The following is an 18,519-nucleotide window of genomic DNA, read 5'->3' as shown; positions in this document are numbered from 1 at the left end:
ATAATAATAATATATAGTATATATATATATATATATATATATATATATATATATATGTATTGATATATTTCAAACTATTTGCTGCACATCAAACAGCAAATCCATTAAAAATTCTATTATTTTGATGAAAAAAAAGATACTATTAAATTTTATACAATATTACCAAATTGAATAGGAGACCGTCGAAAACGTTAAAAATCTCATCTAATCATGCCTTTTCTACTTCGATAAAAAATAGAAACAAAATTGTATTGTAAATTGAAACAATAAATACGTAAATAATATAATAAACACAAATGTGTGTTATGACGTATTTATTCAGTCTCTAATAAGTCAAGTTCAAATGTAAATGTTTATAAAAATTTATAGCATCCACTGAAATAATGTCTAACTATAAGAAATTGTGAAAGAACTTTATCCAACTATGCGTGCTTTTTGTACATTTTAACAAAAAGTAAAGATCGTTAAAAAGTTGCTAGCTTGTAAATATAGCGAACACAAACAATGTAATGTATTTGTTCGTAATAAGTTAAGTTCTTCGGGTTTAATTGGCTAAATAAAAAATTACATCCATTTATTTAGATAATAGAGTATATTAGTACGCTTTAATTAAAGACGTCTTTAAACATTGCTCAAAATTGAAACGATCCAATAAGCTCGAATGTCATCAATTCGTGATTATATGTTTTCATAATCCACAAATTTGCGAAATGATAATAAAATAAAATAATAGCGTTTCCAACGATTTTCTACTCGAACTTAATATGCAGCGCATCTCTTTCTTTCTCGATCTTTTCTTTCGTTGTAAATGTAGCAATCATTAACGCTAATCAGCCACGTAGAATATTTAAACTTTTTGACGCGAATTACAGCGATTACGACCTAGAAAAGTTACGATCGAAATGCAGTCACAAGGAATTATATATGTTCGTCCACTCTGTAATTATATCTCGAACGAGATTCCACCAGCTCTGCAAATAAGCCGCTTGACTCGCGCACGTGGGAATTCGAAAACATCTAACGAAGGAAAAATGTAACCGATATATTTCCAAAAAAAAATTCGTGATATGCGTAAACACACCGAATAAAATTCAATTGTTATGATAGATAAAAGAAAAACTTAGCAATACGTTTTAGTTATTATTTGCACTTATATGTATAATTATATACTCAAGCTCTAATTTATACGAGATTTATTTTCAAAAAAATAGTTCTGTGTGCAAGAATGCTATCACATTAATTATATATTACTTATATTAATTATATTAATTATATATTAATTATATATTAATTATATATTACCACATGTCCAACAAAAAAAGATTAAACTAAATCATTTTTTAAATCATGTTAGTGATTTAAATATAAATATACTTTTACATGTTAGCTATTCAGAAGTATTCGGGGTATAATTTTACATTTTTATATTTATATTAATTATTGTTATTTTTTTTTGCTTAAATTGTAATTTTTTAAAATCTCCATATATTTTTGATCAGTATTTAATAAGCGACAAAATTATAATTTGAGCAAAAAAAATAGCAATAGTTAATTTAAATTTAAATTAATTTAAATTAATTTAAATTAATATAAATATAAAAATGTAAAATTATCCTCGAATACTGTTAAGTATCTATAGTGTCAAATTTAACGTGATAGTATATTATATATTTGACATTACAGTGTCAATTTACGCTATATAGTGTAAATTGACATAATATAGTGTCAAATTTAACTAGCATTTTGATAAAAAATAACGATATATTTAATAGGAGCAGTGGCTCGATTCACGTTAAGTTAAATTTGACGCTATAGATTTAGAAAAGTGATAGCACAAATTTATTTTTGATGGAAAAATGAATAGATTTTGCTGAAGCACCATTTAAAACTATTTTAAGTCTAATCAAACTGAAAAATATTTTTATATACTGCAGTACACACAGTTTATCTTTTTAATTACACAGGCATTTATGTATAAATACTTATACGTGTCCATAATAATGTCAGACATGATGGAATAACCCTCGACACACTGATACATACGCTTTTCAATAACAGACATGCGTATGATTATATACGTATGTAATTTTATAAATATTTATACAGTATATATATTTAAATGTATACAGTATACATATATTTAAACTTATATATATATATATATATATTTAAAAAAATTAACTGTGTAAATATAGAAATGTAGATAAAGATGATACTTTTCAGTACAATTAGACCCAAAATAGCAACTTTAAATAGTGTCACAATAGAATATCATATTTCTTATGATGCATATAGACTTTTGATCAGCATCTTATTATCAGCTATGTCTAAAAATATCACAGTTTCAATTAATTTGACGTCATTTCGACTGAAATCACATTTTCTATTATTGGTGTGGGGATTCTTTCTTAAAGAGATAAGTATCCTGACAAACTTAGATTACCTACTTAAAACAGAAAGTTAGGAAGCATATATCGTTTTGTCGCGTCGCACGGTGTCGGTAAGAGAAGCAGACATAGGTATCTGCCGCTTACAAGCGGTGCATGCCATACTTATCAAGCGATATCGGATATCTCACTAAATCTCACAATACTTATCTATAATCTCAACAACCGCTCCGGGAGTCCGCGTTTTACTACATGTAGCTACCGCTCGATTTTACCTGGACCGTACAAAGCGAAGTGTGTATGTAGATAAGGCAGATGCTACGGCGAAGATTACACCCGGTGGACACCGCTGACACTTAACAGGGTCCAATTAAAGCCATTACACGATTAATTGTCTGATTAATGTATATACCTAACCGCGCACGGAATTATACCCTCAGCAAATCGACCCGAATCAGCCGATGGAGCTTGTTACTTTCTATCGCGCGGCCGAACGATCGGAATGTAAGGCGAATACTATCGTGAAAACACGTCGCTCTGCCTTTCTCGTGAATCTCACTTATCATAAAACTTAAAAAATCATTAGGGAGCGTTCACATCTTGACGGAAGAGCAGAAAACGGAAAAGCAGCAGCCAATCAGAACTCGTGCTAGTAGTTGACAATTTCGGCTTTTTTATTTACTGACCAGCGCGAGTTCTGGTTAGCCACCGCTTTTCCGCTTTCTGCTTTTCCGGTGTGACCGCGCCCTTAGAAGAATATCACGAAAAGCGAGTTTCCATGACTATTGCAATCTAAAGGAAAGTAAAAATGATGATTCTCACATTTGGTGCCTGCACGAAAAAAATGGTTTTGTTGAAGAATCTTAGTTATAGAAAATTTTAGTTAGATACAGATTTGAAAATAATTTTGTTTGTTGACCATGAAAATAATTATATAGGACGCTCAAACTGATTATTAAAATGTTAAAATTTTATGTAGCATTGTCATTAACGCTTAAATGACATAGTTTCACATAGTTATTTTGATGATGATGAACAAAATTATTTTTAAATCTGTATCTAGCTAAATTTTTAAATATTTCACAGAAACCTTTTTTTTCCATGTGATTTTGAAATCGGATTATATAGGACTCCACTTTCCTCACGTTACGGCATTTTGAAAAGTTACTAGACAAACCGTGCGAAAAATTCTACCGCTCGATAGTAATTCGCGACAGTCCGTAATCGCGTTTCACGGTGGATTTCGCGATGAGAGACGGCACGTACGATCGTTGTACAAACATTCTGATCTTTATTCATGGGGACTCCCGTGGTCGCTATTCGCCATTGTTCAAATGTTCGTGAATCGCACGATGTCGACTGTGTTACGCACAGATAGAACATACGTGCCGCAGTGTGCATACGTGTCTTTTCGTTTCTTGCGAAACGAACAGCCGTGAGAGACAGGATCACGGAAATCGCTCACTATTACACGCCGTCGGTGTCGCATCGCGAATAGAGGCTGCAATTATCAAACTATCCGCGGACGCGCGATGGATACTGATAATTCGAAAATTACACCTTCCGGTACGGCCTTTTAAATTAAAATGTTACCCGCGATCTTCGCACGGGCGCGCATCTTACACCATCTACACTTTTCACTATATCACTTTTCGCAAGTGATTAGTATCAAAAAAGCATAATGCATTATTATTTAATTATTTAAGACAAAATAGCGTCATAGCGTCATAGCGTCATAGCGGTAAGAAAGCTTTAGATGCAATTAAAATATGTATGAGTTAAATCACAATTAATATCAATTGATAAAGAATTGCTGATTTACACTCGAAATTTTTATTAAACTGCTCTTATAACGTGCATCTTTCACGTGCATGTTTACTAATCTGCGTTATTTCTTTGTTATTTCTTGTTGTACAAAAATTACAGAAATTAGACTATCAATAAAGAGATAAACATTAAATAAGCAATAAACATAATAAATAATAATACGATCATTATGACTAAAAATGGATACAAGAATGAAAACAAAAACATTTTAAATTTATGATAAATTCATACAATGAATACTACAACAAGTAATACATATTATGTAGATATCAATATAAAACATAATAAATATTTTAATTTCATGCATGACTGATGTCGAATATATGGCAATATGGAAAATATTAAACGAAGTATGTTTTGCACATATCAAATATGTTTAATCGTTTGCAATCAGTGATTCAGTAAAAAAGTCATTATTTCATTATTCAATATGTTTCGTGAATCATAATATTCCAAATTTAATCAGATCGAGATTCTGTCAATGCATTTATTTTTCGTCACATAATATATTGCTTGCGCAATATATATTAATATAATCGTACACACAAAAAAGAAATTTGCTGGTGCAGCATATTTTATGTCGTAATAAATAATCTTTAGTATACAGATAGCAAAAGAACGTGTCAAGAATTTAATTTTATTTGCCAAATCTCTGCAAATTATTTCGTTATGATAATAAATTTTTTACAACAAAATGTATTTACTGTAAATAAATTTTACTTCGTCTTGGCAGCAAATTCATATTTTTATGAGCTAATTTACTTGACGAGGTCTTTAAACAAATCAAATTTCGCTATTAAATCAAGTAACAAATTTTGATGCTATGATTTATTTGCAACGACAGCAAAATTCTTTTTCTCCATGTATCTTTATCTCCCAGCTGATACATCGCGAGTGGCAATAAATGAACAATCATCTCAAACTAGTTAATGTTAATCTCTATCTACTCTACACTGCAGTGCATGATCAACTCCACGTTCGTTTGACGTATACTTTATCGCTTTCATCTCGATGCTCTCTCTTTCGTGTTGCTAAAACATTCACATTCGATTCACCCTCTCCCTGCATTCGTCTCCCCTATTTCTTCCATTTATTTCCTCAATCTAAATTATACCTACCAACCTGTCAAAAATTGTCCTAATGGATGGCTATGTTATTATTCGTGAAGATTTATGTGCTAACTAAAAGCCTCGAAAACATCGTACCGACATTCCCGTTTGACTCGCATAAACACATAAATGTTAACTTTGTGCATTTCATGCAACAAGAATGAATAAACAAAATTCCAAAAGCACTAGTGTATCACAGTGTGTATCAATCATAAATTTAAATTAAATGACTATGTATTGAATCATAAGAATACATTGATATTAAATATATGAAATAAATATGCGAGTTATATAAAATTTTTCTAAACTTTATACTACCTTACACTTGCGCATCGTGTGCATATTTGCGTACCTTTAATTTTGACGAAATATTTATCACAATATTCAAAATAGATATCATCATTGCGAAAAATTCAATGTTATTCTCTAAATCTCGTGGAGTGAAATCTCACTCGAAGAGAATGTAAATTTAGTTTGTCTTGAAAAAAGAATGAAAATACCGCTACTCTTGTTCAAGAGTGGCAGATTTTCATTATTTTTAGAATAAGATTTACTCTTTTGAAATGAGATTCACTCCAAACCTTAATACTTTTTTTGAAGTGTAATACCAGAATAGACCGAGTCTCATTCCAAAAAAGGAATTGAGATTTCACTCTTTCGGAGCCTTATTTCAAAAGAATGAGTAAATCTCACTTTAAAGAGAGTAAAAATCTGTCACTCTTGAACAAGAATGACAATATTTTTACTCTTTTTTCAAGACTAAATTTTCAGTTTCTTCGAGAGAGATTTTACTCCACGAAATTTAAAAAATAAGGTATGCAATTAAATCATTTTATACTAGATATTGCATAACACACTTCCTCTTTTACAGAAATAACGAATTTTTTCTCTCAATGTTGTACGATATACCCTTCCTCTTCCATTTCGGCATTAACAATTGTCAAACAATAATAGTAATGGTTTTACTTTTATGTTATTCTTTTCCTATACGCATCCATTTATCTTTTTTCGAATTTTTTTTTACTTCAAGATAAATTTTGTTCTAGTAATGCTCATCTTAAAATAATTCTCTTTGAAAAACTTAATTCACAATTATGATATTAAAAATTATCAACTTAATTTAAAATTATACTAATAATCAATTTTCTCTCGGTATTAATTTAAATAATAGAATTTAAGAAAACAAATGAATAGTACGTCATTCTAAATGTAATAAACATGAAATAGTAACAATATGGTTATTATCACTAAATATAAATTAAAACAAGAAAACAGTTTAAATTTATGATAAATTTATACAATTTATTCTACAAAAGATATAATTATGTAGAGATACGAATATAAAAAAAAATGCCTTAAACTTAGACATTTTTAGCATTCAACAGAATTTAAGAATGTATCGAATTTGACATAATTTTTAAAAGATAAAAAATTTTCCTCAATAAAAATTTGGTGATAATTTTTAGAAAAATTATTTTTTTTTTTTAAATGGTACCTCAATTATCTCTCTATTATAGTACATGATCGAATTCTATCCTAATCTTTTCAAGATTCTATCAAACGTAGAAACTTTAAGAAATAAACTTTGACGAATTACTCTGTGTCAAATCATAATCGAGCGAAGCGTATAAAACTTTCATTTGGATTTGATCCTCTTGATCGAGAAGTCAAGGGGGTGCGGGCACATCCCCTTACTAATACTTGGTAGCATGGCGGCGACGTGGGTTTCGCAGGATAGACAGGTATAACGTAGGTGCACGTAGACGCGCGTATGTGTGTATATGTTCGCGTGCAAGAGGCAGTAACCCTCAAGGTAAGGCGAAATGCCACCTGGCAGGTTTTTGTGGCGTTGCGCGCGAGATGCGATATTGTTTTTGTCCCCTCGGCTTGAGCTCGAGCGGAGGAGCTGCCTTTAGCTTCTGCCCCCCTTCGTTTCTATCCTCTTTCCTACATCGTCGCCCCACTTCCGGTGTGGGTAGGACCCGGTAGCCAATAGGAGGTGGGTACCACGCCTCCCCCACCCACGCGCACCTGCGTCCACGCCCGCCAATCGGAGGACGAACTACCTGGAGAACCAAGTCACCACAATACAAAAGAGAAAGAGAGAGAGGAGATGTATATACATATAGAGAGAGAGAGCCAGAGAGGGACAGAATGGCGGACGTGCGAGCGAGAAGAGGGCAAGAACGGAGAAAGGAGAGAGAGGAAGATGCATCGCGAACGTCCTCCGCAGTACTTGGACGCGCACGCTCCGATCGCACCTCTCTTCCTCTCTTCTTTTCTTCCTTCCCTCCCTCCACCCCTCTCGCCCGTCATTCCGTCGGCCGGCCGCTATTGCTCGACGCATTCTCCTTCTTGTTGTTCTTCTTCTCCTCCCGCAGCCGCCCTCCGTCACTCCTCGTTTCCCTTCTTTCGCCTCTTTGTGCCAAGAGCCGAGACTTCTTCTTCTTCTCGATAGGCCACGTAGGTGCGCGCGCGTTTCGTTTCTTCCCTTTTGCCGTTAATTTTCTTTGCGCGCGACCACGTTTTTGCCCGGCCGCTCCATTACCACTGAATTCTTCTTTCGGCGATATTTCGAGCTGTTTATCGGCCGTAATGGCCGCGACCTCGTACGCTTCACTCTTTCGGCGTAACTAAGCCCTTTCATCCTCTACCACATCGCGAGCTTTCCCGTCGCGCTCTTTATCGTCGCTTCGATTCGGACCTTTAACCGTAACAAATCGGTACAAAATAAGTCAAACTGGTGAGAATTCGTACCGATTAAAAAATCTTCGACTTAGAATCTGTTTACTGAAGCATTATCTCGACGAATGCACGTGACAGATTTCATTCCATTATCCAAACCAGCTGTTGTCGTATCACGCGCGTATGTCAACTCGATATCGCGGTCTGAATCGTTCAAGCGAGTGTCATTTGCCTTGAACTTAGATGGGACTACATGGCAGAGAGAAACGCGAGTCATGCATCGTCCGAGCCATTTTTGCAACGGGCCGTGCAAAAGGGTCCTTGGATCCGCCAAGTTTGGAAAGCCGCCCGGATCCAGGAGCAACCTTTTACGGATGCCTAGCCCTGACGGCCAATGGCCGCCTTCAACTTGAAAATCTTACACGAGTTTACTGCTTGTCAGATCGGCGAATGCCCGCTTCGTTACACCAATCATTTTAATATTCGACAATCAACTTTGTTACACTAGGGTGGAGCGCGAAAAGTCCATCTCATATCTCTGTCAAAATAAAGTTCAAAATAGTCAAAATAGTTATACAACATAAACAATGAAAAATTGTTGCCACTGATTTCAAAAAAGAAAAATTTTTTCAAAGAACTTTATTTAACGCAGAATATTTGCAAAAGCGACATACCATTTGTTCTATTCTAATAACATACAAATAAAGAATGGAAATGAGAAAGAAAATGATAAGTTTCAAATTGTTTTTGTAAAACGGACACACATATCGTTAACACCGCTAATAAATTTAGGTATATACTTAATTATAGTAGTTTAATATTAACAATTAAAGTATTTACAAAAGATAAAATTTCATGAAATCTTCGAGAGCCTTTAATAATCGATTGAATTAGATTTATGCTGCAATATTTTTTTCTACATAGAATTATATAGAATCATTATCAAATAATAACAGTCTGAGGTACATAATAGCTGCCAATTTTCTCGTTGACGATCTCGTTGGTGTCTAAGATCACTCATGGTTATCTCTTTGTCACAATCATCCTAATGTTACAGCAATTTTAGGAATTCTACCTACGATATCTACGATATATTTTCATCTATCTTTATAAAGTCATAAAACAAATTTTTACAATTCGCCGCAAGAGAACTCCTTGCGTGTATTTTCGACTCACCAGAAACATAATGTTTTTCTTAGCTGAACGAGCCGCCCCTCGTAACGGTCGTTGGCTTTCCAAGCGGAAAAATCAACACGGCCAGTTAATTTCATTCCGAATTATGAGAATCGAGTCAGCGATCCTGATTGTTTCTTTTCGCAGCGCGCATCACCGCACGAGTTTCGCGAGTTTTTGGAAAGATTCTTACGGCGATAAAAAAGTTTATCATAATTAAAAAGAGTACAAATAGCTATTATAGTTTCAAAGTACAGATATGAAGATGGAAGAAAAGTTTTTGTATTTTACTAAAACATAATATAAATTATATTTGTCAATGTGTGTGAAATCAACACTACAAATAATTATTACTGCAAAGATTAATTAGTTTTCTAATAAATTTATATTTCATTAAAATGCCAAAAAATGAGGAATAATTATTAAATAATTGAAAATTGTTTTTGTATATAAAAAACTAGAGATCGAAGAAACAAATAAATAAAATAAGATGTTAATGACAATAGCGATTTCGCATATTTAGACACGTACGATTACCCGCGAAACTATCGTTCTACTCGATCTACAAAGAAACGGACCGCGATACTTATGGTGGTTACGTGGAAAAGTGGTGAGACAAGACGAAGGGGAAATCGGTTGCACGTTACACTTTCAGAGCGTTTTTGTCAATGGTCGAGAGGAGCCAATGAAGTTCTCTTTCGTTCGGTCTTTATGGAACCATCTCCGTTTCCACGTTCAAACGGACAAGAAGTATAAACCGCCGTCGCGCTGCTACTACCGAACACCAAGCGACAGTTTTTTTTTTATCTTATTTATGTTTATGTCTAGCGAATTCACAAGACAATCCTGTTAAATAGCCAATCGAAGCATGTAACGTTACAATGCAGTTTTCGAGTAAAATCTTGTATATTGAAAGAAGTCGTTCCCTCAACGTTGGGATCATAAAACAACAACAAAACATCGAGAAGTACAGAAAAAAGAAATTTTAGAAGTACAGTATTATTATTTATTAACGGTTAAATAATAAAAATTTTAATTATATTTTAGCCCTTTTAATGTCCAAGAATAATTTCTAAATAGAAAAACTTTAATGTGCGCAACTTTCTATATTTTATAATAGTTACATTTGGCATAATATTTTCATTATATTTTACTTTTATTTTTTTTTGTGTTATATAATATCGCAAAATATTCTTATACAATTTATAAGAATTTTGAAAAATTTTTCTCGTATCAGAAATTTTTTAATATTGATATAGTAACATAAACTAGCACGAGATACAGTAGAAAAGATAAATTAACTTTACTTGGCTTCATCGCGAGGGCGTAGGATACGTAAATCCACGTCACCGGCATGCAAAGTATAAGAATTGCCGGCTTTCTTGCCTCGTATTTCTTAACAGGGAAAAAGAGCAGTGTTGAACCTAAAATGAAAGGGCCAAGCCAAAATAGCATAACATTTCTAAAAAGAGAAAGAGAAAGAGGTAGCGACGTACGCATCGATGCATTTCCCAAAAGAGGAACATTTAGATATCGATGGAAGGTATTATCATAAACACATGAGAAACCCGAATTGACTTCGAGATCGCGGCGGTGATTTCCCTGTCGGGGAGGTAATTAGTCACGGCTCCATGGCCTTTCGCATATACGCCGTAATCATTTTTATAATCAGCTGTCGTCGCGCTTTCCCGGTAATTTATTCGCGTCGAATGCGCATCATTCGCGCGCTCACGCTCGAAAATAATTATTGCGGGAAAATGTAAAGGGATGTATGCAGCAACAAAGAGTCACGAAGAGCCTCCTGTCGCGTATGGGACATATAATATACATAATTAAACGGGTTGATTGCCGGGACAATTATATGTTGCGCGCGCGATATTAATTTCGCCTGGCCATTAATTTACTGACCGACATCGTGCAGGAAAATCTATTCCGCACATGTTGAACGAAAGTCGTCGGATTGGATGGTGACCCGACAGCGAGTCGGTAATCGACCCATGACAAAAAATCGCCGCTCGATGGCCCGATAATTATTGGTAACAACGTACGATATGGTTCGTTAAATCGCGGAACGGACTCTCGAGAGTTTCCTTCTGATTATGGCGAATCACGTGGGTACGCTATAAATTATCTACCGACATTTGCGCTCTTGCATTAGGATTGAGTTTTATCTGTCTATCACGTTAGAATTTAATAAGAGAGTAATCAAACAATCTATGCAAATCTAAAATTAATATCATGTGAACGTGTAAACTAGTAATATATATTATTTTTTTTTGCTAAATGAATAAAGCAAATGTTATAAAACAAAAAATTGAATGAATTTATTACTGCATAGGACAATTGCAAAGAATAATATTTCGAATTTTTGTATTGTATGCACTAAAAAATACTAAATATTTGTTTAAATAGTGTTAAATAAATATTTACTAAATGTAAACAATTTATGATAAATAGTAGATAAGATAAATAATTTATCTTATATAAAAATCATTAATTTGATTTAACTATCTTACTAATGAATAAATATTTACTATAAGCAAACGTACTTCTATTAAAAAAAATATGTATTACGATTTAATAATTTTTTTTCAGTAGAATTTATTGTGTTATTCTTAAAACAATTATTCAATTTTCTTATTTTTGTTTAAGTAATTGAATTATTTGTTTAAGTAAAAAAAGATAGATTTTTGTTATAAAAATACGTTTTCATATAATTTTTATATTATTTTTACCTTCTCATATCACTTAATCATATCAATCATCCCATATGTAATTCAATAAAAAAATATATTAAAAATGACGTGCAGAAAATTACATTGATAAATACTAAAGAGCAGCAAAGTAATAGCATGAAGAAATCAGTGCAAAAGCTGATGCTATTTACATACATCATACGACTAATTGCTAGAAATTATAATCGAACATAGATCTTAATCACCCGTTAATGGACGCCGAGTCGTCAACACTCCACTTAATTGCCGTCGTTAATAATTAACAGCCACCGTACGTTAGGTAGTTATTAAATGATTATCATTGAACGTATAATAATAATTTAAAAAGCTTCGCAAAGTAATGCATGGAATTTTGTGATTAGATCGGGTGTGATTATCGAATAAACTCACCGTGTTTTCACCGAGAACAGTTTCGAAAGAGCTTTCTCGATTATTTGCATTATTTGCAAAACTGTGTATATTAGAGAAGTTAATACATGAAAATTACACGAAGATGACAATCGTGAATATGTAATTGCAAATCGTAAGTACTTTATTCCGCGATTTTATGGCTCGCGAATGGTGCAATTGAGAAGAATGATAAAATCGTATATAGCACATAATGATATCGCTCGCGGCACCGAAGGTAATTCGCTATCAAGCCGTGTATTGTCAAAAACGAGCGTTCACATATGATTGTACATTACGTCCCATCCCATGTTATTACACGTTCAGAACCGAGAAAAATGCGTTCATATCATCCATCAGAAAAAAAGCCATTTATAGTTAAACCTACTTATAGTTATCGCAATGTTTGGAACATGAATTCTTTCGCTATTTTCAAAATAAAAATTTGGAAAACTGAATTTTTTCTTCTATATGTTTTGATATTATAGGATGATACTAAATCATTACCATCGATAATTGTTATTACCAATGATAATTGCGAATTATTAACTTAACGCAGAAAAATCTTTGAAAAATTTGAAAGTTATCGTTGATGTCAATGACGCTTTATTGTTGATTTTAGATCACTTGATGGTATAAGCTCAGTGTTTTTTATGTGCAAATCATTTTCACAAGTTGACATGTCAGATGGCCTTCTTGTCGATTTAGCCGCGGCACGGGTTCGTCAGTGTTTCTTACGCGTCGTCTACAATATTCGCAAGAAAATATACGAAGCAAATCGAAAGATTAACGCGATAATTCATTACGATTAACTCTCCATCTGGATCTGAGAAGAAGGCAATCTAAGTGAAACGAGGCAAATCAGTACAAAAGTAGAAGTAAATCAATGGATGGAAGGCGAATCAGATGTTAAATTAGAATTCTCACTTATTTCGAAATTACCCAGTAATTATTCTCTTTCTGTATCATTAAATTAAATTTTCTTTGATATAAAATCATTCTTAAATGCCAATTTTTCGCTCGCCATCAGTAAACAAAAAAAAGTGCAACATCAAATTCAAACGTTTGAAATTGACATCGAATTCATTCGAAGGCTTTATTTTTTATTAAAGCAGTGTGTTGCACGTGCATCATTACAAAAAATATTAATCATAACAATTAAAAAATATTTAAATATTAGCCAAAATGTTATTACTCAATGAAATTACCGAAAAATAGTTTTAAAAAAACGCACAGAGATTCGCATTCGCGAATGTTCGTTCCAAGTAAATGACATGTGAAAATTGGTGTAACGCGGTAGCAATAATTCTCTTTTGAAATATCAAGTTCATTGCTACCGTATGATTATTCATATCGTATTAATCTTCATCTACGAGTATCTTATGACGTTATTATTGTGTCGGCTATGAGTATAATCAACAACCACAAAAAAGAAAGAAGTTGCTCCAAGTTTTTATGCTTCACAACAATATCAAAGATAGAATTTATCATACATGATAATTGACCATTCAAATATTAGCTCAATCTAAAATAGATTCACAAAATACCGCACAATTAATAACAAATTATTCAAATTATAATTATGCAAATTATAATTAAATTAAAAAAAATTAATTAGTTGCTAAACGTAAAATAATATCATCAAACGAAATTAATTTTTCATGCAAATGTGAATTAGTATTGATTTCATAAATAATGTCGCATTTGTATTCTTTTTTATGCATATTAGGAAATGTCTATTTTTTTCCTTTCTTTCTTTTCTTTTTTCCAGTAATTAGAAAATAAAATACTAGCGTGTAAACATCATTACTTTGCTACGAACATAAAACGAACATGAGATGAATAATTATACTATAATAGACAACTGGTCAAACGAGACAATCAACATTGCCTGCATTAACTGTTATATTAAAATTACTATTTTTAAATATATTTTATCTAAACGTTTTATAATTTATATTAGTCTAAATATAAATTTATAAAAATTAAAAATAGCAACTAGAGCAGCTTAAAAAAAAATTTTTTTAAGCCTAAATAACAAACACATTCCTCGAAATAATTGTCTATTCACTGCGGAAAAATTGCGCAAACCATTTATCATGTCTATTACATACTATTCGTTCTGATATAAGTTCGTATCAGTGCCAAAAATCAACGCCAACATTTGTTAGATAAATTCTAAAATCTATGTGTTAGAATTTAGTTAATTTTTGTATAATGAGTTCTCAGAAATTTAATTTGGATTAGCAACAATTAATGTTACAACTCATTTATGTATAAATTCACTGAGTAGTTTAAAAGAATTTTACATTCTAAAGATTGAGGATACCGTCAAGATTCGAGATTTAATAATCTTATCTTGTCTCGTCCCCAATTTCAAGACGAGATTGAGACAAGATTTTGTGGAGAGTTTGAAGACAAGACAAAATTTTTAGACTCTTCAAAATCTCAAAAAATTATAGAAATTAATCTATTCTTTTGTAAAATCTTTCCGAGCTGATAGAAATTATGAAAATGATAGGAGATAACAAATTTTAATTTCGAAAAAATCAAACTATTAAAAATGAATACTTTCATAAACTAATTTTTTAGAAATTTGTTAGGCATTTTTAGAAGAGTTCATAAATCATACTGGCAGTTACTCCAAAAATTTAAGATGAAAGTTTCAAGTTTTAAACAAATTAAAAATTTTCAAGTTTTAAATAATAAATATAAAATAATTCCGGGGTAAAATATTTACGGAGCGCTAATTTATGTCGCAGAAGAAAAAATAGGAGTGAGAGTAAAATAAAACTACTGTCAATTGAATCGATTTGTAATATAAGTAGCAATTCTTTTCACAACCATTTTTGTAAAATCGCTACAATCCCACAGTCTGAAAAAATACTGCGGGAATTTGCGCGATATTGCGACATTGAGTTTGGAAAACAAAGAATCGTTGCAACCAGCGCTATCAGCGCGCAGCGACTGCGATCGTCTTATTTAAATTGTAAAAATTTTTTCGAGAATTTCGAGACAAGATTTTCGAGTTCAAGATCAAGACAAGAATATATATTTCAAGATTTTTTTCAAGGCAAGATGAGACTTCCAAAAATCTTGTTTTGTCTTGTGGTATCCCTACTGAGAATTCTCAACAAGAGATCCGGCCACATTTTGCCTCATTTATTCATCATAAATGTCAAAAAGGAGAAATACCGCACTATACAATTGACAACAAACCAACAGGGAAGTGGGATTAAAGCATAGGCGACAATACCTAAATTAAGCATTCTTGTCGTCGCACCGTGACAATTATTTCACAAAAGAAATATTTTACTACCAGAAGTTTCAATAGGTTTTTATCGCTTTGGTCTCCAAACAATTTTATAATTTTACGATTTGTCTGTCACTGTCAAATTTACGATATTACCAATACAATTAGCGAATATCTGATGACGAATCAGTGTTTATCGCAAATGTTAAATATTTTGTCAACAATTATAAATCTAAAATTTTTATTGCGACATCTGATCATTTATGATTAAATTTTAAGATGATTAATTTATATTTTACTTGTAACAACAAGTTTGCAAAAATTTATTTATTATTATTAGAATTAAAAATCTATTATTAAGTTTGTTTCTAAATCCTGCTTATTCAGAAGAAATGGGCATTAAATTTCATGTAAAAATTTATCATTTAAAAAATTAAATTCTTCCTTTTTTAAATATTGTGATTCTAATTCGAAACTGGAACCATGAATCTTAAAATTCTTAAATCACGAATCTACAATTTGACTCTTTCATCCCGTATATTTTCGATTTTATAATTTCTGATTTCGAATATTAACCCGTAAAGCCTTTTTTTCCTTTTGCTAAAGGAATATATTGGTTTTTGGAATTTATTGTAGTTTTCCGTTATTAATTTTAGAAATATTAAAATTTTCAACTACATAAAAAATTGCAATACTTAAACTTGGCATAAATGTAGTACACTAATTAATCTACTTGAATAAAACAAAACTGTAAAAAATAAGATTGTGAAATATAAAATTATTCCAAATTATTACACTATTTAAAAATTAGAAAAATATTCCAGGGTCGTTAGAAGCTATATATTCCAATTACGAATTAATATCGCTTATTAAGACTTTCAGAAATTTCGCTTGGAATGCATCAACATATCATTTTATATTTGTTTAACGTTCGTTGAACAACACTATTAGATATCAAAGAAGCAACTCAATCCTTTGAGATTTAATTAACATTATTGTTAACTTCTTATTATTAACTTCCATATGTCAAAATATCACTCTATTATTTTAGTTAATTTCAAGTAAATAACGTTCATATTAATGTATACGATTATTAAATAATAAATTAAATTTGAGTTAAATTTAATACATTTTCTTGAGTGAAACTTTAACTTTATTATTTTAGTTAAATTAACGACATATTAGAAGCAATGGCGATCTATAGAAATAATTGAAAATAATTTAAATTGGATACAATTTGATATATAAATTTAACAATGGACAAGAATAAAATGATGTCTGGATGCATTCGAGTGAAATTTCTGAATGCAGCTTAACCCTTCGATTACCTGGGATTCAAAAAGACATGAGGCTTTATATTTCTAAGGTCTTTTTTTAAAACGGAACTAAACTGCCATTTATTCAAAGTTTAAAATATTCTTTTTGCACCTTCAACCTATTGTTCCTTGGATCAATCTTTGATTTTTTCAAATATGTTAAAAACTTTAAAAAAACCACCGCATTTCTGTAATCTATAAAAGGTATAGGTTTCAGTAATTTTTATAATTTTAAGAAAAGCTGTAAATATGGCAATCAATTAAAAATTTGGGATCATTTTGCCCTCTGTGTGACCAAACATAAAATTCTCAGGAGGTGTGTTCACGAAGGAATTAAATAATGGCTGCAGAAAAAGCAACTTTGCAACGGTTGGAAAATTCTTTCATATGATTGGTCTCGCTCTTAGTTCCTTGCTGGATCTAAATAATAAAGTAAATCAATCATATTAAAGAATTTTACAACAGTTGCAAAGTTGTTTGTTTTTTTATACTGAACGTAGCCAATATAAAATAAAAGCTGAAGATTTCCGGAACGATGCTCCGTATTTTTAACGTGCATGTGTCGTTGAATATAAATAAAATTATTTCGCGTTAACACTGTATATACGATTTCTGATTACTTACTTGAACAAAATAAGGCATGCAAACAGGTATGTTTAAATGTTACAAGGCGTTGCAAACATCAGGCCTAAACAATTCAATCCAAAGTCTCCCTTGGACTTTGGCGAGAGACCTCGGAATCTGAACGTGCAAAACGCGGGATGTAAGAAACGCGGAAGAAAGAAGTCAAACCGTATTCACTCACCTTACTCTGGACGTAATCGAGGGCGAGCATGCAGTCGGAGTATCCGCTCTCAGTCTTAATAGTGGTAGCACCCTGGCCGGGTCCAGTGGAGCAGAATCCGGAACCCACGACGCCAACCGGCCCGCCGAGGCCAGCTGCCGCCGCAGCCGCGACGCTGTCCCGGTACCAGGGATACATTGAACAGCCTACGGATTATCACCGCGTATTTCTTCTCCCTATCTTCTCTCTTCCGAGCTGCCAAGCTCGCACCCAAGTTCCAAGCAAATAATTCACTCTCGGTCACACGTCACGTTCCTCTTTCTCTCGGTTTTTCCTTTCTTCCTTCCTTCCTTCCTTCCTTCCTTCCTCCTTCCGCTTACTTTTCCGCGATACGGGCACGACACGCGCTGCGCGACATACACCTCACCGCCGATGATATCACTGCACCGCTGAGCGCGCGGTATCACCGCGGTACACGCCGCGCTCGCGCACTACGACAACGCTCCGGCTCCGCGTCCGTCCCGCGATCGCGAGAACGATCACTGAGTATTCGCGTACAAACGTCTCGGGATCGCGCACACTCGACAGGTTAGCTATCACACGTACGAACAGAAGGTATCTCTTCAAAGCGGAGAGTCCTCGACGGTCATCGACGTCGTCGCTCACGTTAATCGCTGTCCGCCCGAGCGTGGACACTCGTGATGACACTGCCGTCGCCGCGGCTGAGTGACGTCTTCACAAACGCGATATTAAAACGTAAACACCCCGTGCCGTGTCGGTGCGACCTTGCGCCAAGATTGAAACTTGTCGAACTCGACACTGCGTTTGTCTCTCTCTCTCTCTCTCTCTCTCTCTCTCTCTCT

General features: G+C 32.9%; 1 protein-coding gene across 1 annotated transcript in view; it reads right to left on the bottom strand.

Annotated features, from left to right (window-relative positions):
• The window catches only part of LOC105623556 (POU domain, class 3, transcription factor 2-like), a 141,410-nt gene extending 123,556 nt beyond the window's left edge, over positions 1 to 17,854 (bottom strand). The window contains exon 1 of the mRNA XM_012204948.1: positions 17,678 to 17,854. Coding sequence (XP_012060338.1) covers positions 17,678 to 17,854 — 177 coding nt within the window. The remainder of the gene's footprint in view (positions 1 to 17,677) is intronic.
• Between the last annotated feature and the right edge of the window lie 665 nt (positions 17,855 to 18,519).

The sequence above is a fragment of the Atta cephalotes genome (genome assembly GCF_000143395.1).
Source record: "Atta cephalotes unplaced genomic scaffold scaffold00002, whole genome shotgun sequence".
Classification (NCBI taxonomy): domain Eukaryota; kingdom Metazoa; phylum Arthropoda; class Insecta; order Hymenoptera; family Formicidae; genus Atta; species Atta cephalotes.
This window is presented reverse-complemented; position numbering and strand designations above follow the sequence as displayed.